This window comes from Megalobrama amblycephala, linkage group LG7 (assembly GCF_018812025.1).
Source record: "Megalobrama amblycephala isolate DHTTF-2021 linkage group LG7, ASM1881202v1, whole genome shotgun sequence".
NCBI classification, from domain to species: domain Eukaryota; kingdom Metazoa; phylum Chordata; class Actinopteri; order Cypriniformes; family Xenocyprididae; genus Megalobrama; species Megalobrama amblycephala.
In genome coordinates, this window is record NC_063050.1 from 26250573 (window position 1) to 26275915 (window position 25343).

The window sequence follows — 25343 nt, forward strand, 5'->3', positions numbered from 1 at the left end:
AAAGTATTTTACAGTATTTTAAAAATACAAAAATACAAAATACGAAGCCATTTTCATCAACCCTATCAAATACAAATTACAAAATACTATTTTGTATTTGAAATACGTATTTGAAATACATGTATCATAAATACTGCCCATCCCTGATCTCTGCATTATCAGATCCCAAGAGGAATGAACAGTAATGACCAAATGATGCTGAGAAAAAAAAAAAAAGAAAAAAAAAAAATGATACTGTTAAGAAATATCATTAATTCCATGGAAAACCATTCAGTGATGTATGCATGCCACAGAACAAAAAACAGCAGCAGTTGTGTGGGCAGTTCTGATTTATTTTGTGTTGTGTAACAAAAACAATATTTCTAAATCTCACAGGATGCCAATGAACCAGAAACAATGAGTAATTTTATTCAGTTTTTATTTTGAGAGCGTGATCCTGGTATAATGATACCCAACAGTTGCAAACGGCTCCCTTTAAAATGCAAGTCTCCTCTTTTTTAAAATTAAAACCTGAAGTTGTGGACTCAACACAACATGTGTGGATTGCAGTTTGACATAATGAGGTTTATCTGCTACGGTACATACAAAAGCTTATGAATATGAGCAAAACAGTCATCAGTGGTTGATAGTTGAAGGGAAGGGTAATTTACGGTTTTTGTATTTGTGAAATTAACATCAACATCTAATCAGTCTTGTCATACAGCATACAAACAGGATTAAAAGACAAAAGTAAATAATACATTTGATTTGGTTAAAGGTGGCATCCACTCATCATAAATCCAAAACTCTAAATGAATCAATTTAAAATAGGCACATCAGCCAAGGTCACTAACTGGCTGCTGTTTTGCAAATAAATTGATAAAAATGTTAATATTATGCATAAAAGTACATAAAAGTAACACATTTCAAAACATTAACTATTATCAATTGCAGCAAGCTTCAAGATTTGAAGAAACAAAGATTTAAAACAAAAAGTGCATGACAGTGAACTACATCTATTTAGTAATCACTCACAAACCCATAAAGACCTTTACCAGTACATAAGCAAGATGAACAATGTGTCTGTTTTATGAATACTTAGTGTCATGCTCCAAATTCCTTGGTCTATGATGACTGTACGTCCTCAAATCCACTGGAAGTTTTCAATCCGGGGAGGCTGATTGAATTAAAATCAATAACAATCTTTCCTTGTTTAGGCTTGAATTGCCTGTAGGACAAAAAAAAAAAAAAAAAAAGGATTAAAAAAAAAATACATATTACTAAAGCATGTCAAAATAAAACACAAGTAGTCTGTCACTCTTGTCAAATTAGAAACCTCCTTTTAAAACACCTTTATAAAATTGACAAAGAGAATTCACTTCTGGTCCTCATTGTCCAAGTTGTCACACCTATAATTCACCTCAGCATGCTGGAGTTGAGGAAACCAATTACACACTAGTCCTCATGAGAGAGCACAAGCAGCAACCCCTCCAAAAGCAATCCCAGCAGGGACCAAGCACCCCAACATCTCACGAGAAAATACCCTGCCAAGAAGAACCAAATCAGCAGGTGGTAAACTCCTTATTTTCCCACTTTTAGCCTTTTCTTCTGTCTGCTCCACAAACCCTGCTTTTCCTTTCCTTTTATTTTTTCCCTATTCTCAATTCACCTTCTACCCCAGTCTTTTTACTCTTCATTCTTTTATTAACCCCTCCTTCTCAGCGTGAGATGAGCTGGATGTGGCAAAAATCTATTCCTCATCATCAAACCTCTATATCAACAGAAGCTAATACATACAAATAGAATCTCTACTGACAGCGAAATTATTCAAAGACTTTGTCCACGAACATCCACAAAGCTTGGTCTCTCACTCTCCCATGTTCCTTAATGCAAAGCCGGATTCAGCTGATGCCTGAGCAAATCGATCCATCATCTCATTCAGAATTCAAAATGCAGAACTCTGCACAGCAATGGTGAGGTTTCAATAACACCTCTGTCCATCCTTCATTCCTCTTCATCTAGCACTTTATATATAAAAAAATTAATAAATAAATAAACTAAAACCATATGGTCTACTACTGCAGTTCATTGTCAAAGTCAGTTCTAAATTTTTTATCGGACATGCAAGCAGCACAATTCCCTTTTCTGCAGGTCAAAAATGCATGGGGGAACATTATATGCAAACATAATAAAAACAAAATATTAAAGTATAAGAATAAATAAAATAAGAACAAAAATAAGGAGAAGGACGACATTATATAATTTTTTTTCAACAGACATGAAATAACTTCTCCCTCTAATCCCTAGTTTTCTACAATAAGATTTATTTTCTGAAATATTTTATATAAAAAAATTCTACAAAATATCTATTATTTCATAATAAGAAATCTAACTATTTTGTAAAATGTTTTGCTTGAAGTGTTTTACTTTTATATTTCCTTAAAATAAAAGCCACTTGGTTTGACATTTTGTTATATAAATGCTAATCATGCCTAAATTTAAGAAAGGCTTAAATGTCCAAATACCGTGTAGTAGAAATGTTAAATGTCCAGATGGACACAGACTATCTGGACACTGGGTCCAAAAAAATTTAAATTGTGTTGAGTATGGAATAGATTTGAATGTTTTTATTAAATAGCCTATGGCTCTACAATCAAAGAGCTGAAGCATTGGAAATGCAGAGATCCATAGTAATGCTGAAGTATTGGAGAACAACCTTCAAAAAGCGGCAGCAGGGGAATTAACCTTGCTACCCTCAAAAGACAGGCAAGAGGCATGAAAGTATCTTCAAGGATTTCCTGATTTTCATCTTCAGGCGGATCTACTCCTTTTGTCTCCTCAGGCTCATGTCCCCCCAGTCCTATTTGATCTGACTCTGATGAAAGGCTTCAGAGTTTATTTACCGTGCATCTATATATAGTGTGTACATACAACTGGGAAGATGAAATTTCCGTCCTGTCCGCTCTTGCTGTGGTTCCTGTTGGCTCTCTCTAACATAAAGAGGACTGTGTTAGGACTGCAAACCCCACAGAGAGTTCAGTTAAGTTGTCAGTTAACCCTGTATCTCATTAAAAATAAAAAAAACGAAGGACTTCTTCGCTCACATTATGCATTTAAACTAAAGCGTTTACATTTTGCTCTTTTAATCCCAGTGTCCTTGAACTTTAAGCGGACACATTTCAGCATGGAACTCTTTATGTTTGGACTGTCTGGTAGATCTCTCACACACACACACACACACACACACACACACACACACACACACGCGATAGGTTACACTGATGATCTTTGAACTGTCAACTCAAACTTCTTTGTCATGTTTCTGTCTGACCAGTCTAACTGTATATTATGTTTGAAACATTGCTTGGTATGCTTGTTTATTGATATATGTCCTTTAAGTTTTGTAAAACACCTTGAATACTGATTAAAAGTGTCATATAAAAGTATTTAAAGGTGCCGTAGAACGTCTTTTTTAAAGACGTAATATAAGTCTAAGGTGTCCCCTGAATGTGTCTGTGAAGTTTCAGCTCAAAATACCCCATAGATTTTTTTAAATTAATTTTTTTAACTGCCTATTTTGGGGCATCATTAAATATGAGCCGATTTAGGCTGCAGCCCCTTTAAATGCTCACGCTCCCCGCCCACGGAGCTCACGCTTGACTTAAACAGCATAAACAAAGTTCACACAGCTAATATAACCCTCAAAATGGATCTTTACAAAGTGCAAATTGCAGAGAGACAAAGATAATAATAGCCTACATAACTGTGTGCTAAGTTAAGATTCTAACAGTAGCACTTTGTTTTCTGTTCGTAAATATATCTCCCTCAACGAAACTTAAAGGAAGCATATGTCTCAAAATCATTTTGTTATCAGATAAGTTATCTTGGCTCACTCGGGGATAACTTACAGTTGCGCTTACCTGTCATGAATGCAGTGATGGACAGCTGTCTTTCCTCACTCGACGGGTATTTAGATTTCATGTGCTTTCTCATTATGGTGCTGATATTATGATAACTCTGTTTCATTAATTAATTTGATCAAAAGTAATTCCATTTTGTAAGATCATTTTCATCAAAGTAATTCCAAACTTTGCGAGGCAGACGACAACATTGTGATGATCAAATAAAATAAACTTGTTAAACGCGCTCCACAGCGCCACCTGGTGCATTTAGTTATAACTGCGAGTTTTAGTGCTTAGGATTTATCATGGATTCACTGCATTTACGGCCAGCAAAGCAACATAGTAAAATTCAAATAGTATTTTTATTTTTCGAATATTAATTACAGAACGAATATTTGAATATTCGACTATTTGTGCACATCCCTAGCGACGGCTCTTGTCTCTGTGAATACAGTAAGAAACGATGGTAACTTTAACCACTTTTAACAGTACATTAGCAACATGCTAACGAAACATTTAGAAAGACAATTTACAAATATCACTAAAAATATCATGGATCATGTCAGTTATTATTGGTCCATCTGCCATTTTTCCGCTATTGTCCTTGCTTGCTTACCTAGTCTGTTGATTCAGCTGTGCACAGATCCAGACGTTAATACTGGCTGCCCTTGTCTAATGCCTTGAACATGGGCTGGCATATACAAATATTAGGGGCGTACATATTAATGATCCCGACTGTTATGTAACAGTCGGTGTTATGTTGAGATTCGCCTGTTCTTCGGAGGTCTTTTAAACAAATCAGATTTATATAAGGAGGAGGAAACAGTGGAGTTGGAGACTCACTGTATGTCATTTCCATGTACTGAACTCTTGTTATTTAACTATGCCGAGGTAAATTCAATTTTCAATTCGATGGCACCTTTAAGTTATTATTATCATTATTATTATTATTATTAGCAGTAGATACTTGTCATTGATGTCAACATGGCCTCAAGATTTGAGGTATCGTTTATGTCCACTGCACAAACAAATAAATGTTTGTGTAGAGGTTGGTGTATAAAACAACAGCAATATATAAAAATATATTAATAGTAATATATAAAACGTCATTAAAATGGCTAATCAATTGTGGCTGTTTATTGCACTTTTGAGGTTGTTATGAAGGTGATACAATGAATGAGACAAATACAGACTTGTGCACAGTGCTTACTCATTCTTCCCCAAGCATGTATTTTTTTTTTGAAGGCTCACACAAGCTTTTTGAGGCTTCAGGTCACACGTACACCCACACATCTGAGGGTCGGGCTCCGTTACAGCCTTGATTGTACAATCGTTCGGGCCAGTCAGAACCGACAGGAATGCAAATGAACCCTCTTAATTTCCAAGCCACACACCAACCCCTTACTAAGGTCAGATTTGAGAGACTCACTTGTACGTGATGCCCGCCAAGTTAAGCAGCCGTCTTGAGGCAGTCATTTCTGGAGTGTCATGGTATTTGTCTGACAAATAGATCACATCCTTTATACCTGTAAGGCAGAGACAGCAGAAGGATAACATGGGTCAGACAAAGGCACACTTGCACACACACAAACACAAGCAAACAGAAGGAGAAATTCAAACAAACACGCCCAAAGAGAACAGGGACCCAAAATAGCCTGTTAGGAAAGAACAAGAGCTTGTGCTCGGGGAGAAGGAAGGTGAGTCGATAACTTGTCGCTGCAGGCTCAAGCCAATATCAACCAATCCCAATTGAGACTAAATCTGCCCTGTTGGTGTCTAAAAAACATGGTGCATTTGGCAGCACCCCCACGCATCCTGCTGACTACTCACAAGCGGCCCACATGAGGAGAGTCTATAAAAGGCCCTGTTAGCCAAGCTTTACAGAGAAAGGCAAGGAATCTGGTGAAACCACTTAGACTCCCTCTTGCCCTTAACGCTTTCAGAGGTGAAAAAGAGTAGTCCAACATTGCCAATGGTTGTTGCAATCGCAGATGAGTATACCGGAGAGATACACACCCCCACCCCACCCCACCCCCAAAATACACAGCATCTCCATCATGGACTTTTATCTGCACAGGAGGAGAAAAGTGCTCTGATCGAAGGCAAAATGACTTGCACAGAGTGAATTCCAACTGTCATTAAAGGCTGTCATTACAAGCATGTGGCCTCTCCAAGGTACTATTTGAACAATTTTTAAGAGGAAACAGATGAAATTACCATGGAACAGCCTGGCTATGCCTTTTTAAAACCATTTTGCGGGTGACATTTTATGGTGCAGCGGGGGTGGGGGTGGGGGGGAGAGACTTTGTACATCCAAGTCTCTTCCGGCTATTTAAAATAAAAAGCAAGCACTCAACATGGTCCAAATAAGCTCTCAATCCATTTAAAGTGTTCCAACTAAAATCTAACATGATACGTAAAGGAAAAGGCATAAGAAATTCCACGAGTGCTTCCATGTATACATGCCTTTTCATGAAAAGAACATGAGAATAAGTATTGAAGCTGCTCAAAACGCTTCCAAGACGACAAGCTGTCCAACAGAAGGGAAGGCTCTGATGGAAGGTGGAGCAGAACTCTGGAGATGCCACGTTTCCAGAATGCTCTCAGGAGATGAGGTGACAGTACAGTCCCTCAGTCCCTCCAAAAACAGTCACAGGAAGTGACAAGATGGCAGCTGCTTGAGAGCTGAACACTTTAATTCCTCAGAGAGAGGAGAGGCTCTAAAGCCGTGCTTCAGAAACGCTGTCGCCGGCACCGAGAAGCTAAAGTGCAGGGGGGACATCAACATGGGAGCCAGAGGAAGTGAAAATGATTTGGTGTCATTTCATACAGTGAGATTGAGAGATGGACACATTGAACTGCATTCAAAAAGAGCAGTAACACTTTCTCACTGGAGGAATAGCTACAGAATTAGATACAGAAGGGGGGGAATGTAATATCTCGGGTCTTCACTTTCTTGATGCCCCCGTCTCATTTACAGTGAACAAAATTGCAGATCAAGAAAAAAGGGGGAGAAAGTACAGTCAAAGCTCTCATTTTAGTCCATGAACAGTTGACAAATGGCGGACAAGGCACCCATTTAAGTGGGAACAGGATTAAGGCAAAGGGAAAGCGGTGTCGCTGGCACAAAAATGTGTACCAATGGCACCAAAATATTGGAAAAACTTCATTTTAATAAATCCCTCTGGTTGTAATTAAATTATGTTAGTTTTCTCTTAGAGAAGCACACACCAGCAATATCAAAAGGTTTACCATGCACAAATAAACACGATACAGCCCGGATGCCTTTATAAGAGAATCAGGGTGGATTCGCATCCCAAGTCTACTAATATTCCCTTTATCCTCATGTTTTTTCCATGCAGAGGCTTTTGTGTTTCCTCATATCGTGAGGCTTTACAACTTCTAGTAAACAAACATGGCCATAACACCTTCAAAATTAACCAACAGCGACGACACCCCTGACTCATTTCTTTTAAACTCAGCATTCAAACATTAAACATCCGCTTTGTTCAGCTCCATCTGATTGGCATCATCAGAGGACGTTTTTAATGAGGTCGGACGATCATTTTTAGCTGTGTTTTGTTGCATCCTATAGAGTGTGAGGAGACGAAAGGGAGAGAAAGTGCTGTGTGTGTTCCTTAATGATGCCGGAGCATTGAGAGGAAGCTGACACCCCACTGAGAGATGGGCCGGGGCAAGGCCAAGCATCCTGAAGATCAGACGGCATCGGAGCGTGTGTCATGCTATCTTCAGCACACAGCTTCAGTAGGCTTTGCCACAAGAGTACATGGAGGGGAATCAGGAAAAGCAAAGAGAGAGAGAGAAGATCAGGACAAAAAGACTTGGAGGGGAGGAGAGAGAATGGAGGAAGGGGGTGTTAAGAGAGTTCAACAGATAACAAGAGATTGAAAATAACAACAGAGCAGGGTTTGGAGAAGGAAAAATAAGAGGAAGACAACCTGTCACCATGTAGGCTGCATCTAACCAGCCAAGAAAGCTCACAAAGAAGCTGGCTGCTCAAAGTGACGCCCACTGCAGGTTTCTCAGTATGGCAGGGTGACCATAGAGAACCTCAGTTTCCACCTGTCTCCTCTGTCATTTTATCTCCAGCCACATCAGCACTGGCACATATATCTGAGCAGAAATGCAAAGCCTGATGTGTGTGAAGCACAAAGACGGAACGGATAAATGCATAATGCTTGCTGTGTAATCCAAGACGGGTGAAAAGGTTGCCATTTAAAAAAAAAAAAAAAAAAAAAAAAAAAACGCTCACGGTTTGTACAGCGGATCATCTTGTGTCTACCTCAGAAAATATAAATATTAAATGAGTTTGAAGTGGAAAGTGCATAAAGCATCAAAGTGTTTTCAAGCATAATAACAGTCACAACTAACGGAAACTAAACAAATGCAACAAACTAAAAACAAAAGTTATGAATATACAACCCCAAATCAGAAAAAGTTGGGACAGTATGGAAAACACAAATAAAAAAAGAAAGTAGTGATTTCTAAATTTACTTTGACTTGTATTTCATTGCAGACAATGTGAACACAAAATACTTCATGTTTTGTCTGGTCAACTTAATTTCATTTGTAAATATACATCCTTTCCTGTCATTCAGACCTGCAACACATTCCAAAAAAGGTTGGGACAGGAGCAATTTAGGGCTAGCAATCAGGTAAATTGGTTAAATAATAATGTGATTTGAAACAGGTGATGTCAACAGGTGATTGTAATTATGATTTGGTACAAAAGCAGCATCCGAGAAAGGTCTAGTACTTTAGGAGCAAAGATGGGCCGAGGATCGCCAGTTTCCCAACAAATACGTATGTTCAAAAACAATATTCCTCAAAGAAAGATAGGAAGACATTTGCTTATTTCACCTTCAACAGTGCATAACATAATTAAAAGATTCAAGGAATGTGGAGGAATTTCAGTGCGTAAAGGACAAGGGCGCAAGCCTAAGCTGAACAACCGTGATCTCCGATCCCTCAGGCGGCACTGCTTCAAGAATCGGCATTCGTCTATAAGTGATATCACCACATGGGCTCAGGACTACTTTGGCAAACCTTTGTCAAGTACCACAATACGTAGTTACATCCACAAATGCCAGTTAAAACTGTACTGTGCCAAAAGGAAGCCCTATGTTAACAGTGTCCAGAAGCGCCGTCGACTTCTCTGGGCTCGGAGGCATCTGGGATGGACCATCACACAGTGGAAACGTGTGCTGTAGTCAGATGAATCAGTATTTCAGGTATTTTTGGGGAGAAATGGACGCCGTGTGCTCTGGACCAAAGAAGAAAAGGATCATCCAGACTGTTACCAGCAACAAGTCCAAAAGCCAGGGTCTGTCATGGTATGGGGTTATGTCAGTGCCCTTGGCAAAGGTAACTTGCACTTCTGTGATGGCACCATTAATGCTGAAAAGTACATACAGATTTTGGAGCACATTGCTGCATATTGCTGCCTTCAAGAAGACATCTTTTCCAGGGACGTCCATGCATATTTCAACAAGATAATGCAAAACCACATTCTGCACACATTACAAAGTCCTGGCTGCGGAGGAAGAGGATACAGGTACTTGACTGGCCTGCCTGCAGTCCCGACCTGTCTCCAATAGAGAATGTGTGGCGCATTTTGAAGCGCAAAATGCGACAACGAAGACCCCGTACTGTTGCCCACCTTAAGACTTGTTTGCAGCAAGAATGGGACAAAATTACACCTGAAACACTTCATCACTTGGTGTCTTCAGTCCCTAAACGTCTTAAGTGTTGTGAAAAGGAATGGCAACATTACAAAGTGGTAAATGCTTTACTGTTCCAACTTTTTTTTAAATGTGTTGCAAGAACCAAAATAGGAATTTTGTTTTTTTGAAGAAAAAAAAATAAATAAATAAAAATCACGAGGAACACATTAAATAATGTGCTGTTGTATTTTCTGCAATGAAATACAAGTCAAAGTAAATTTAGAAATCACTACTTTCTTTTTTTATTTGTGTTTTCCATACTGTCCCAACTTTTTCTGATTTGGGGTTGTAAATCAGATTATACTTGAGATATATGCATGGCAGATGGCAGTCAGACTGTGTGCACATTGATAGAAAGGCACATGTACACTCTGTCACACTTAAGAGTCACACATCACAGTGCGAGACAAAGTTTAAGAGCTCAGAGATTGCATTTAGTAAACTTGAAGAAAATCCTAAAGAGGGTAAACAATTTATTCAAATGATTTCTCACTGAATCCGTTTTAGTGCTAGTATTGAATTTTTCTCTTCTTTTAAGCACATCCTCTGGTGCCACAGTGACGATTGGGACTGTTCAAATCGGTTCCCTACATATTGCAATTTACAGCATGGTGCCATATAACTTAAAGGCATACTATGTAAATTTTCGCAGTTAGAGGTCGCTTATTCAAAACAAAGGCGCAGCTTGATGACGCCTTGATTTTGCGGAATCATGGGAGGTGTTGTCCTAATGTCTACAGCCAGCGGAAAAGAATAGGGACTCGGGCAGAAATAATTTTCATGGATGAGATTATTAACATTACTGTAGTATGAAACAGAGCAGGACCAAGTGATGTGAGAGCAGAAAGGAGGCCGCTGGAGTGATTGCTAATGAGAGACGAGGACGATATCTCGAGAGCAGCAGAACTTTTATTATGCCGCTTCCGCTTCTTCCGGTCAAGCGTATGTGGGGTAAAGCACCGCTGTTATCATATTAGATTCATTTGTGTGTTGAAAGTTGTTGTAATGCTTCTCTCCGTTCGCTCGGTGGCTACTATGAGACACTTAATGCACACTGCAGTAAGCTAGCTCAATATTAGGCATGGTAAAACATGGTACTCGCTGTAAATCAAGAAAATGAGATTTAAATAAGACTTACTGTGTTGCGCTATATGACATGATTAGATTTCTGTCGATGAATGTATGCAAACAGTTGCTAACCTTTCTAATAAAACACATAATATATTAAAGCGTCTTTGGTGTTTCCATGGTTTCTACAAAATAAAACTGGAAACCAAGGGTAATGCGGGTATGATGGCATTGATAGGCGACGCACAGACATGGTCCGTGTCCTGGTTAAAATGACTTATTTCTCCAGATTTAAACATTCTTGGAAACATTTGGGATAATGTAAGTACACAAGTCAACAAAATATGTAACATTATTCTAGTGGTTTTTGGATATTTTATTCCAAAAATCTTACATATTGTGCCTTTGATGCTTTTGAATATGTGGTGAAACTGACTTTTAATTGACATCGGCCAGACTGAAATAAAAAAATAGAACTAAACAACAACAACAACAACAAAAAAGTTAACATATCCATCAAAAATTCCCTGACCTGTGAGTTCTTAATTGTGACTAGTAAAGGCAAAAGTGCCGGTACATTGGCAATTTGGCACCAAGTCAACAGTCAAATTTATAAAAAGATGCATCAATACCATTCTCTCTGCAGTATCAGTTGTTTAAGGTATGACAATTCAGACATAAACATGTTATATTATATTATACTTGTGCATGTCCTGTGTAAAGAGCACTTGCAGTATGTGGCTGTTCAAGGCAGTGTGAGACTTCTGCTCCTTTTAAATGCACAAGTAACATTTACTGAACTGAAAAATAATTGCAAATATAAAAATCACTTGAATTAGTAAACTGAACAGTCACAAAAGTGAACAGTTAAATTGTTCTTAATTAGTGTCGAGAACCATTCATTTTCACTGGTACTGAACATCATGACCGCACTAGGACGTATCTTTTACACACCAATGTTGCCGCAAAGAAACGGAACATAACCTTGATCAGAGTATTAATGAACTAATGCCTGTTATGAAATTAATATCACAATTAGCAGTTTACCTGTCACTATAGGTTCAATGTGCTAATATGATTACTGATCACTGGAATTAAAAGTGTTGATTGAAAAACCTAAACATGCACAGTTAGAAACAAATGCTTAGATACACTCTCACCTGCTTGAATAATGAGTTTAGCACACTCGTTGCAGGGGAAGAGTGCTACATACATAGTGCAACCCTTGACATCTGCCGAGTTTTTATTCATGATGGCGTTCAGCTCTGCATGACACACTGCAACAAGAAATGAAAGTCCTGTTAGAAACGGTCAGAGGTCACAAAAGCACATACGTGCAGCACAGAATGATGCATTATAGCTATAATTTACAATTCTGCTTCACAACAAACATGGCTTGAGCTCTCTTGGCTTGTCAACATTACACCACTCCACCAGAAAAAGGCTCCAGTCACCAGTTCACTGTTAAAAAGGAAAAAGATTTCAAAGCATGAGTCTGAACAGATGTCAGCTCTCCACAACATCACCCAGAAAAAGCCCTGTCTAATCACTCACTCTGCTCGCCTTAATTACGGAGAATGAATTGGCCCATCAGCGGTGGCACATTACCACTGCACCACCAAACACCAGCCTGACACACGTTTATTTTGGCAGAGCTTCAGCACAAGGCAGAGAGAGAGAAAGGGAGGGCATGTAGTTATGATGGAAGAGAGATGTCAGTAATTCACACAGATACACACGCTCATTGTGTGTTTTAACTGGAACCAGGCGCACACACAAAGCTGAGAGTACGCATGATAAAGTTCATGATGGAGTAAAATCAAATGTGTGCACGTGGGAGGGACTGAGCTATTAAATCTATCAAAATAGCATTTGATGCATGTTTATAACTATTTATCTGACTGGACTGTCATGTTTAAAGATAACATAAAAGATATTGATATAAATGGACTGCAGCAAAATAAACCAGAGCATCAACTAACATCATTCTCTATGATAGCAGCATATAAACATTGTCTCCTATTAGAGTACGAGGTGAACGTGTCGTTATGTTCACAGGGCAAAAAAAAAAAAAGAAAAAAAATCTTAGGCCAATAAGTTTGATATTTGGTATTTCAGCATCCTCTAGTGGCACAATACTGTACAGACAATTCATGAAGTAACAATCATTATTACTATTGCTCATACTTAAGCTTAAGGGTTTGCTCAAATCAGTCATCATCCACTCTCATAAACACTGTAAATAACAGTGTAAACATTGTTATATTATAAACAACTTAATATATTATATATTGACCGATTACAGAAGAGACTCCAAACTATGATTCTTAAGACTAGGGCTACCTCCGACTAAAGATTTTCCTTTCATTTAAGCCATTAGTCGATTCCTTTAAGCCATTAGTCGATTAGTCAGGGGAGAAATGCTAAACCATAATAATGAGCATTTAAAATATAAATTAAGTGCTCAAGCGAGCGCATAAAACTTGCCGCAGCGACACCAGCAAACATTGCATGGAATTTTCTGAGAACGGAACGCAAATAATATAACCTATAATATGAATAGAAGCCTCATCTTAAAATAACAAAACTTAATGAAAATATTTTTTAAATGTAGGACAAATATAAACTATAAACAAATGAATAAATAAATATACAGCAAACTGAAATACCCGTGCAAACATAATCAGGCTGATGAACAAGTAGCCTTAACATCGAATGAAAACTCAGTTTTTTTAGAGGTCAGAACACAAAAAAAATAAATATACATTAATTATACATTACATTATAACATTATACAAAAATACATTACACATTAATAAAAACAAATAAATGAATAGCAGCAAATTGAAAGAGGCAGCCTTTGCAATTTGGAGGCCCGTTTCAAACACCCCCACCACAATAAAAAAAACCAAAAAAAAAAACATTGTCATAATGAGACAAACAGCTGATTCATTTAGGGACAAAGCAAACTTAATGAATGAGTCATTAGACCAATTCATTCAAAAACGCGGATTCATTCAGTAACGAAACATCACTGTGTTGCTCAGAGACACGCAATGGCTCTATTGTGGATCTGTTTGGAACCATTTTCATTGGCAATATCAAGCAAAAACAGACAACATTCTGAGTCTAAAATGTACGTGACCTAGTATTAACTTCTTTTTTTTATTGAACTGTTGTATAAAATCAGTATCACATTTGCAAATGTGCTGATATTCAGGAAAACAGCACTGTTGCTTGTGTGGTATTGTTTATAAATATTAACAACAAGTGAGCTCCGTGTCTAATTTAGGCTAGTTTCCACACTCCGCACGAACACTTGGATGAGCGCCTAATATTAGCGCACATTTTTCTAGCTTAACGTTAATGTTAGACCAAGTGGCCATGTAAATGGCTATATGTTAGGTTACGTTTTAAATTAGGGCTGCACGATTTATCGCACGATACGAAAAATAACATTGAACTTGAACGCGATTATCGCTTAAATGCAATTCTTAGTGCAATTATGAAATTGCAAAGGCTGCGATTGTTTTTTTATGCGCAGCTTGTTAATGAAGTATTGGTCCAAATGCTAATCCATCTGAAAGCACTGCAAGTTTGAGTCGCTTATAATGTTCATTTGAAAAAGCAACACGCGTTAAACTTCTTTTCAGACACAAGAAGCATTTATTAACATCTTGTCCAACAAAAGACAACATTTAATAACATGTTTTTACTCCAAACTCACTTCATAACGACAGTTGAGCATCCTTCTGTGAGATGATGTGGCTTCTTACACAGAATAAGGCAGTCGTGTGTTTATTAGTCATGTTTAATTAATCGAAATATTTCAATCTTCCATTTATTCAGCTACAGCGATATGATGCGCGTTATCTTCTGCTGCAGGGCATATTTTTAGTTTCTGCGCAAGAGCGCCCTCTGGCTTTCAGATGGAGAAGCATTTACTACTGATCACAGAGTCGTACAGCTCTGACAAGCCACGCATTAAATAATCGCAGCCTTTGCCATATCACGTGCGATTTTATCGTGATAAATCATGCAGCCCTATTTTAAATCAATTTTAAAGTCATGTTTGAGGTCGCACATCACCTTTTTGTGGTAATTTTTTACCCTCTCAAAATGTTCCCACACTTCAGATTTTCTGCCCGACATATTAGCCTGGACCAGCCTTACCTAAGCCTATGAGGGACTTCCTACTGACGGTTTACCTTTATTGTGCCTTGTTTGTGCATTAAGGAAGCCTGAGATATGCCAAATGAATCCTTTGAATAAAATTAATGTACCGCCACTATGCATGAAATTGAACTCTACACCTGAGCGCACCACAATTGCAAATAAAATGTTTTTTTTACGACTTTTGTAATCATAAATCACGTCAGGTACTAGGTTTGATTTTACACTAAATATTTACCACAAAATGTTTTTATTAGTACCAAATAAATGGGTAATAATGACAAAGCGTCACAGGAATTTTGCTTTCAAACAAAAAAGTACAAAGAGGTTGTCACTTTTAATATTTCTAGCTCATTGCCTCATAATGGACAACATAAACGCAGCGATCAGCTGATGACATTTGAGAGAAAACAAAATATATTATCATTCAAAGGTTTGTCAGACACAGTAAGATTTTTTAAAAATAAATGAATGTTTTTATTCAGCAAGGATGCGTTATATTGATCAAAAGTGACAGTAAAGACTTGTTACAAAAAAAATCTATTTAAAATAAATGCTGTTCTTTCTATTCAAATAATATTTTTAAACACATTTCCACTAATATATTACACAGCAAACCCGTTTTAACAGTTTTAATAAGCTGATTTTAATATTCAAATCAGCATATTAAAATGATTGCTGAAGAAGGATCATGTGACACTGAAGACTGAAGTAATGAAAATTCAGCATCACAGGAATAAACACTTTAAAATATAAATAGGAATATTATTTTTAAAATGTAATAATATTTACCAATATTACTGTTTTACTATATTTTTTAATCAAATATATGCAGCCCTGGAGAACATCTGGAGACCTGGAGACTTCTTTCAAAAACATTTTTAAAAAATTTAACAAACACAAATTTTTGAACAGCAGTGTACATCTGAAGTACATAATAACATATGCAAACATCATCAGGTAAGCCGGTATATTCAAAGACATCCAAATTCTTAAACAATTAGATTTTAAAACTCTCACCCCCGGTTCCACAGACTAGTCCTAGACTAAAATATGTCAGTGCCATTGTTTTGTCTCAAGACACACCAGTAATGTTTTTTCTAAGGCACATTTATAAAAGCTACTTAAATGTCTTAATTGAACTAAGGCCTAATCCTGGCTTAATCTAAAGCCCTGTCTGTGAAACCAGGCCTCAACATCCATTCAAATTCAAAAGGCAGAGCAGATACTTTATAGTTCAAGATCATTAAACCTCTAAAAAGGTGGCTAGTACAGTACAAAAACATCACCCATGCATCAGTAGTATTTCTGAGTGTCTTACTCTTAGGAATTTTCAGCTTCTTTTCAAACACATCAGATATCAGAAAAGTTCTATCATGGATTAAACAAAACTTTCAAAACTCCATGATCTTTGTGGAACCAAGCCAAAACGAATTTTCTTTTTAAACTTTTTCCAATTTCCCTTTTTGGGTCACTTTGTGGAATCCAACTCAGTTGGCTTTGCTAAAACACACACACACACACACACACAAAAATTAATCATAATCCTGTCCACTGACAACAAACCAGGGAGAAATAGGAAAGTTCAGTGTATCAGTCGAGTGCCAGACTGACAAATCCTTTCCAAGTTCTCACACCTTCCCTTTGGCAGTACGACCCATTCAAAGTCTCAGGTTGGCATGTGCCGCCTTTAGGAACGCCAGCTCCAACTCATTTCCATTTCTCACACTAATAGCTGCCACAAAGTGACCTTGCCCATTCCCTCACTCAGCAGCTCCACCTTTATCTCTCCCATCAGCCCCATGCAGGTGAAAACTAATCCATGACTGCCGCCATGTGCTCAAGAGTATACACGTCGCCACACTGTTAACAGAAACCTTGTGCTGCATTGACAGAACCTAAAACTAAAAAGCCTTTTCAGTAAGTGTTTAATGTGGGTGTGTATGCTAACCTGTCAATGTCAAACAGAGGCTGATGATTATGGGTAAGTGATTCTTGCAGTTCAACAGCCAAGACCCCAGGGGTCAAATGCAGAACTCACCATAGGGGTATTTGGTGTCCAGCTTGTTATCAGCACTGCGAGACCAGGGAAGGAGGTCATCGTCACAACCGTTGGGCATTCCATTGTAGCCAATACCCACTATCTTGTTCTCTTGATTCACGATACAGGCACCAACCTGAAATTAAAATGAAATAAAAGCTTCCAAATATCCATCACCATGCATGCAGACTAGCTATGTGCCAAAAAAAAAAAAAAAAAAAAAAAAGTGAGTGAACTAAACCATTTTAAAGAGCAGTCACACTAAACTTTTCATTCCACTGACTTCCATTCTATACGCATGTGTAAGAGGGAGACAGGAAATGCGAGTTGATGCAAATTTCACTGCATTCCAAAAGTCAAGTCTGGTGAACTCTGACCTGCGAATTCGTATCACGTGAAGACACGTGAACAATAGATGAGTCTTGTTGTGAGCTGAATTAAAAGAATGCAAACTTTAAGTCTACAAGATTGCAGCACTGCAGTAAAGTGGAGTAGATTGAATATTTTTACATTTTGGATGCATTATATTTTGAATTTTGTTTTGTTTTTGTTTGTAAAAAAAAAAAGACGCCACAGAGTGTGACGTCATATTACGACCATTGCAGTGCCAGTTGAAAGTTTGCATGATCAAAGTTTAGTGTGACTGCAGCATTAAAGGAAGGCCAGTAAAAATAAAGCCTACTTTGGGTCTGCCTGACCCCATTTGGAAACGTTTCAATATAAACTAATAAACTTATTCAAAATTAAATTCAAAATTCACTGTTTAAATCCTTTTTGACGACTGCAGAACACCTGTTAACTGTTGCGCTTCACTGTGTTTGACCATACAGTCAAACCAAAATTGATTCAGACACCTTGAACATTTCATTCATTAATACACTTTATTCACTATAGTTTAAAAAAATGGTAATAAAATATGACAAGATCTCAGAGTTAAACTGTGTCAGAAAAAAATAATCTTAATTATGTCAGATAACACTAAAGCAAAACATAGTCAGGTCAAAGTGTCTGAATAATTTTTGGTTTGACTGTATGCACGGAACATTCTTAAAGGGTTGGTTCACCTAAAAATGACATTACTTACCCTAATGTTGTTCCACACCCGTAAGACCTTCACACATCTTCGGAACACAAATTAAGATATTTTTGATGAAATTTAAGAGGTTTTTTATCTCAAGGTCCAGAATTATTCATTATTCAAGGTCCAGAATTATTCATTATTCAAGGTCCAGAAAAGTAGTAAAAACATGGAAATGTTATCATAATATCTTTTTCGCTGCATGTCGCCGGTCTTTTTTACTGTGAAGTCGCTTGTGGGCGTTCCTAGTGCTGTCGCTCTAATATCATTGGTAGACTGCACGTCTGGCCATATCTATAGAAAATGCAATCACAAATGATATATAAAACTAATAAATCATTCTAATTTGACTAGGAATTAGGTTTAAAATAATTAAAAGTAACATTATGCTGTTGTGGATTGATGTGACTGCAGAGCTCAGTGCAATAAATCATTAACTAGATTAACGATCGTTCTATCAACAAATTAAACTCACTCATACTGTCAAAATACTAAAACGTCATTCGAATTTGACAAATAATAAATTGACAAAAAATAAGAAGGGGGCGGTAATGCACCAATAAGCTGGATGCCAACCGCCGTAAAACAGGAAAGAAGAAGAAGCAGCGTCACTGTGGAGCGAAAGCGGATATACAACAGACCCGGAAGAGAAGACAATGCTGAATTAAGTCGTAGTTTGTGTTATTTTTGGGCCAAAATGTATTTTAGATGCTTCAAAAACTTCTAACTAACCCACTGATGTCACATGGACTACTTTGATGATGTTTTTATTACCTTTCTGGACATGGACAGTATACCGTACATACATTTTCAATGGAGGGACAGAAAGCTCTCGGACTAAATCTAAAATATCTTAAACTGTGTTACGAAGATGAATGGGGGTCTTACGGGTTTGGAATGACATGAGGGTGAGTCATTAATGACATAATTTTCATTTTTGGGTGAACTAACCCTTTAAGTATTTGGTGCTGTGATGAACAACATTGAGACTACAAAAAAATTAATGGCTGTTTGAAGCATTTTAAAGCATTTTTATTTGAATTGAAAATTGAATTTACCTTGGCATAGTTTCCTCCTTCTCATATAAATATGATTTGTTTAAAAGACCTCCGAAGAACAGGTGAATCTCAACATAACACCAACTGTTACATAACAGTCGGGATCATTAATATGTACACCCCCAATATTTGCATATGCCAGCCTATGTTCAAGGCATTACACAAGGGCAGAACGTCTGGATGTGTACAGCTGAATCATCAGACTAGGTAAGCAAGCAAGGACAAGAGCGAAAAATGGCAGATGGAGCAATAATAACTGACAAGATCCATGATGATATGATATTTTTAGTGAAATTTGTAAATTGTCTTTCTAAATGTTTCGTTAGCATGTTGCTAATGTACTGTTAAATGTGGTTAAAGTTACTATCGTTTATTACTATATTCATGGAGCCATCGCTATTTTCATTTTTAAACACTTGCAGTCTGTATAATTCATAAACAACTTCATTCTTTATAAATCTCTCCAACAGTGTGTAATGTTAGCATTAGCCACGGAGCATAGCCTCAAACTCATTCAGAATCAAATGTAAACATCCAAATAAATACTATACTCACATGATCCAATGCATGCAAGCAGCATGCATGACGAACATTTTGTAAAGATCCATTTGAGGGTTATATTAGCTGTGTGAACTTTGTTTATGCTCTGTTTTATAGTCGCAAGCTCAGGGGCGGGGAGCGCAAGGATTTAAAGGGGCCGCAGCCTGAATTGGCGCATATTTAATGATGCCCCAAAATAGGCAGTTAAAAAAATTAATTAAAAAAAATCTATGGGGTATTTTGAGCTGAAACTTCACAGACACATTCAGGGGACACCTTAGACTTATATTACATCTTGTGAAAAAACATTCTAGGGCACCTTTAAAAACTTCATGAGCACAGTTGCTTTGTATACCAAAAAAAAGAAAGAAAAAACAGGTTTCCGGGGTAACCGTTGCATTCTGCTGTTCCATCAGCGCCCTCTGCTGTCAGAGAGTGAATGTGCACTTTCATTCAGCGCGTCTCCTTCACTCGTTCCGCCATGTGCTTCTCATGCACCTTGGGCTTGTTTACATCTGAGCGCGTGTTCTTTTGATGCAGCATACAGTGGTGTTGTGCATTTTATACGGTTGATAGGGAAAGTATTCTTAAATGCATTATAAAAATTTTAATAATTGATAATAAATTATGCAACGTCTGTCGAAGGAGCGCATTTTCTCTGCACTGGCCTTATTATTATCAGACTGAGGAGCCAACTTTCACCCGAGCATGTGGATATTCTTTTTTTTTCCTCAACATGAACATGTAAAACAATATAAACAAGATAACCATATTCTGACTCAAGTGTACATGTACGTTTTTGCACGATAACTGGCACAGTCTGCTTTATTATTAGCATTTTTTTCCATTTACTCTGCTTCAGCTTAAATGTTTTTGTCCTGTATATTTTGTATGTTTTTAGAAAAGAAAACCTCAGGATATAAATGTAAGCTTGCAATACTGTGTATATTTGCTAATCATAACCTTGTTCAGAAATGGTGACAAAAACGTAATTATTAAAAAATAACATCTTTCTCGTGAATATGTGAATGTTCGTGGGGTTTTTTAGAGCTGAAATATTCAAATACAATAAAATTGCTCATTCCTAGATATTTTATGACATTTCAGATTAATATATGGTGAAAAAAAAAAAAATCAACCCAAACTTCAAACTAGACTGCAGGCAATCAATCTCTGGGTACCTGAGAACTGGGATCTTTGCTCCTCTGTGCTGATAAGAAGGCAACAGCCATGAAATACTCAGGCCACTCCAGGTAGTCCTGCCTCTTCTTTGTCAGACCTTCACTGTGTGTTGTGGGGAATTGAAAGAATTAATGAAATTAAGGGAAAAAATAAACACCTGTTCCCATGAGAGCACAAAAACACAGACAAATCATATACAACATTTAGGGAAAGATAATACATGATAATATGTGTGAACACCCAAGATACTAGTCAAATGGTTTGGGTATAATTCCTGTTTTCAAAAATGTAAATAAACAGAATAGAAATGTTCAGCATATGTATGCGTGTGTGTGTGTGAGAGAGAGATTGGGCCCTATTTTAACGATCTAAGTGCATGGAGCAGGTGCACTTAGGGCATGTCCGAATCCACTTTTGCTACTTTATGTCATGGGTTTGTTTAGTCATGGGTGTGTTTTGGGCGTAACGTGCAACAAACCAGAGTCTCATCTCCAATTCCCTTTAAAAGCCACATGCACTTGCACAATGGTGGATTACCATTTACATGATGGAATATAGACACCCTCAACCTGACGAGTCAGTTTAAATACATGTGTGTATTGCCACAATTGGTCAAATTATTAGCCAGTTTCATTCATCATTACTGCAAATAGGTAATTCTGATATATATGCAATGACTATCCATTATGACATGTAGGCATTTTTATCTTTATGTACTGTACACAATAATAATCTTTTACATTGTAATTTAATATTTGGCATGTTTGTGTGCTGCTGCATGTCCCTGTGTGTAACAAGCAGAGTGTACGCACATTGTGCACCCACCTATAGGCGCATTACTAATGCGCCCTTTAATAACAATTGACTAATGCGTCATTGACTTTAGACTTCAGTTCTCAACAATGCGCCTGAACACACCTCGTTTTCAGACCAGCACGCCCATGGGAGAACAGAAGCATCTGTTTAAACAACATGGCGCTGGACGTGAAAATGATAACTGCTTCAGGCTGAAACTAGCAAAAAACCCTTATTGCCGGGTGTATGATAGGGCCACATGTCTGTGCGTGTGTCAATTGTTACACTTGTATCTTATATTACACTACCGTTCAAAAGTTTGGGATCAGGACGATTGTTTAAAAGTTCAAAAATACATTTAAATAATAATAATGTTGTGAAATTGTACTATAATTTAAAATAAATGTTTTCTATTTTAATATATTGTAAACCGTATTCCTGTGATGTCAGTTGAATTTTCAGCATCATTACTCCAGTCTTCAGTGTCACATGATCCTTCAGAAATCATTGCTGATTTGCTGCTCATTTATTTGATTTGCTGAAACATTTATTATTATCAGTGTTGAAAACACTTAATATTTTTGTTGAAAGTAGAGTATTTATTTTCAAAATTTTATTTGTAACATTATAAATGTTATACTGTCATTTTGAAATTTAATGCATCTTTGCTGATTAAAAATATTAATTTCTTTAAAAAAAAAAAAAAAAAATCTGACCCCAAACTTTTGAATGGTAGTCAGTGTACATATCTGCATCTCCAATTGTATGGAAGTCTGCTATTGTCTTAGCAGAGTACTACATCTTTACTTGATATTAACACTGGCACCCCGATGCCCACCAATGACTGTCTACATGTGTGATAGTAGCACTGACAGACATTATCATCAGATGGTTTTCCTCCAGGGCTTTCCATTTTAGCTTAAAGTGATATTACACCTTTTGCGACACATCTCAGTGACTGTCTTTGAAAGGCATGGGGATTTTTGTGTGAAAATTTAATGGACCCATCTGAATTGACTCACCCTTTTTCCTAATGTCTCTGGTGATTCTCTCTTTTTTAACAGCTGTCAGAGGAGTGCGTGAGTGCGTGCGCGTGTGTGTGTAATGGTGGAATACTGAGGGTTGATGATCTAAAGCCAAGCAGTGAGACAATGCTGAGGTAGTCATTAAACCATTCTGTGCAGTTATCTGAAAACCATTCATAGGATATAGATGAAAATACCATTGGTTTTAGATTTTACATTTAAATCCAATGTGATTTGAATACAATTATAAAACCTGTCACTGACTAAACATTTTGTAGTGCGCCTCACTTACGGTCGCAATGATTTTGCCAATTAAGACATGTTCCTGAATCAACATATTTTGTTGATCCTGGACATTCCTTTCTAAAAACAGTCCCAATCCTAACCCTAACCATACTTATCCTTAAAAATCAGAGTAATTGTGCACCTAATTAACCCTGGTTGGAAGCCTAAACTTGACATAAATTGTAAAACTGCCCCTCAAATCTGATTGGTTGATTGTAATGTTTTTCCAGAATCAACAAAGATGTTGTACTTGGTGAAATCACTTTAAGCCTCACTACAGCCAGCTTCCAGGGCTGAAGATGGCAAACATGGCCACAAGAGGCCAGTAATCATGATGTCCATGTTCATGTACATCTAGGCTATTTTTGTCAACTAGATAGACTGAATCATTACACCAAGCCATTAGTTGTTTGTGGTAATGTGCCAGAAACATATACATTTTCTTCAAAACATACCCTTCCTTGTTGTTTTCACACAAAGTGCAGTTCTGGTGCACTTCTCGGTACTCTTAACACATTTCTCACAATCTAAAATCATGTCATATTTCTGCCCTAACATGTGCTGACAGTGTAAAACAATAGATAAAACACATTAACGTTACCCGTCGAGCTGTGATGTGCCGTTATTTGTCTTGTCGTCCATGTCTTAATCAGAGAATGTATAGTCTGCTCTTGTCGATATTCTCTGATGTAACGTTAGCTTAATTCACACAAAACATTCAGCTTCAGAGCAGAAGAACTTCCCGCGAAAAAAAAGTCCAGCCCACTCTTCCGGGTTTAGAGGAGGCGCAAAGAGTTGAATAGCGCCATCTCTACGCGATTCTGCACACTGCAGCCAGTCTTTCTCTTTTTACGTGACAGACACTCGACTACAAAAACGGGCATTCGTTCATAAGATACAAAGTGTCATAGATTACGTATTCTTCGTTCTAAATTACTTACTTTTTTTGTTGTTGTCTTGTTGTTGTTTTTTGTTGTTGTTGTTGTTGTTGTTGTTGTTGTTGTTGTTGTTGTTGTTTTGTACGATTAATAAAAACAATAGAATGTATAACATAAAATTCTCTAAAATCATTTTCTTTGAAATTGAATGTCGTTTTAGACAGGACTGTAACCACAATAAACACTGAAGGGGACAAGTCCCCCCAATAATTAGAAATGGCCAAATTGTCCCCAAAGAAACAGTAAAATAATGTATACAAAACTATCAAATAATCAAATATATTATGTAAATTACATTTAAAGAAAAAAGCAATTATAACATATATAATGAAAGTAGAGGTCCCCTGGAGTTGTGTCACTGTTACCATTTAACAAAAATCTTATTTTGAAATAAAAATCACACTGATGACATCACTTGACTTCCCTTTTCCTATTTCCTTGAAGATCTATGAAGAAAGGCCCATGGAAAGTCCACTGTCTCTTTTCAGTTATCAGAATTTTTTCATATGAAGCTTTTATTTGAACTCACTGATGACCTATACTTTATTGTTAGGGAATTTTAAAAAGAACTAGCATACAAATGGATTAAACTACTTAATTTAGGGAGTATACCATGATTGACAACATGTGGTTTGATACCTTGCAGCAGCCATTTTGGAAAATACATTTTTCATGAAAATTGTCACTGGTAACACCAATGATCAGTAGCACCAGTGACTCCCATTAAACTTTATTTAAAGGGATAGTTCACCCAAAAATGAAAATTTTGTCATCACTTACTCACCCTCAAGTTCTTCCAAACCTGTATGAGTTTCTTTCTTCTGCTGAACACAAAAGATAGCCAGACAGTTGATGGACCCCGCTGACTTCCATAGTATTTATTTTATACGGAAGTCAATGGGGTCCATCAACTGTTTGATTACCTACATTCTTCAAAATATATTCTTTTGTGTTCAGCAGAAGAAATAAACTCATACAGGTTTGGAACAACTTGAGGGTGAGTAAATGATGACAAAATTTTCATTTTTGGGTGAACTATCCCTTTAAAGCTATATTAATTTGGTTCTTTTGCATAAAATAGCACTAAGGTTTAGTGACTAACCTTTCTTTCTCATTGTTAATCTTCCTTTGGTCAGGTATGGCTAATTGAGTTCAGCTGAGAAGCAGCGACTTTACAGACAGTGTATTTTACAGACATTTTTAAAAATTATTTTTTTCAAATTATTATTTTATTGACTGCGTTCACTAAGTATCAATGATAGTCTTTGATTGTATACCAAATTTAACAATTTAGTTTCATCTACTTAATTATAGTTGAAGAATATGTCACTGAAGAATATGTCACATATTTTCAAGTAACATATATATTTGGTCTTCTGTATGTCACTGCTGGTGATTCATTGTGTCACTGGTATTACTGTTTTTTCTCTGTCACATTAAATAAAATGTGTCACATCTGACATGATAATAATTTTACATCCACTGAATTCTGCTACACTCAAGAGTTAAGATTTAAAGGATTGCATCATTACTTG

General features: G+C 37.0%; 1 protein-coding gene across 2 annotated transcripts; it reads right to left on the reverse strand.

Annotated features, from left to right (window-relative positions):
* Window positions 1–401: 401 nt before the first annotated feature.
* On the reverse strand, window positions 402–23703 carry dctd (dCMP deaminase). 2 transcript variants are annotated; one of them, XM_048196723.1, is made up of 6 exons: window positions 23472–23703; window positions 20765–20867; window positions 16908–17043; window positions 11854–11970; window positions 5311–5407; window positions 402–1207 (listed from the first exon to the last, which is right to left on the reverse strand). In XM_048196723.1, exons 1-6 carry the CDS (start codon window positions 23510–23512, stop codon window positions 1105–1107), a joined length of 597 nt encoding a protein of 198 aa, XP_048052680.1. In that variant the 5' UTR covers window positions 23513–23703; the 3' UTR covers window positions 402–1104. The 2 variants fall into 2 exon arrangements, with proteins under 2 accessions (XP_048052680.1, XP_048052681.1); XM_048196724.1 differs by lacking the exon at window positions 11854–11970.
* Between the last annotated feature and the right edge of the window lie 1640 nt (window positions 23704–25343).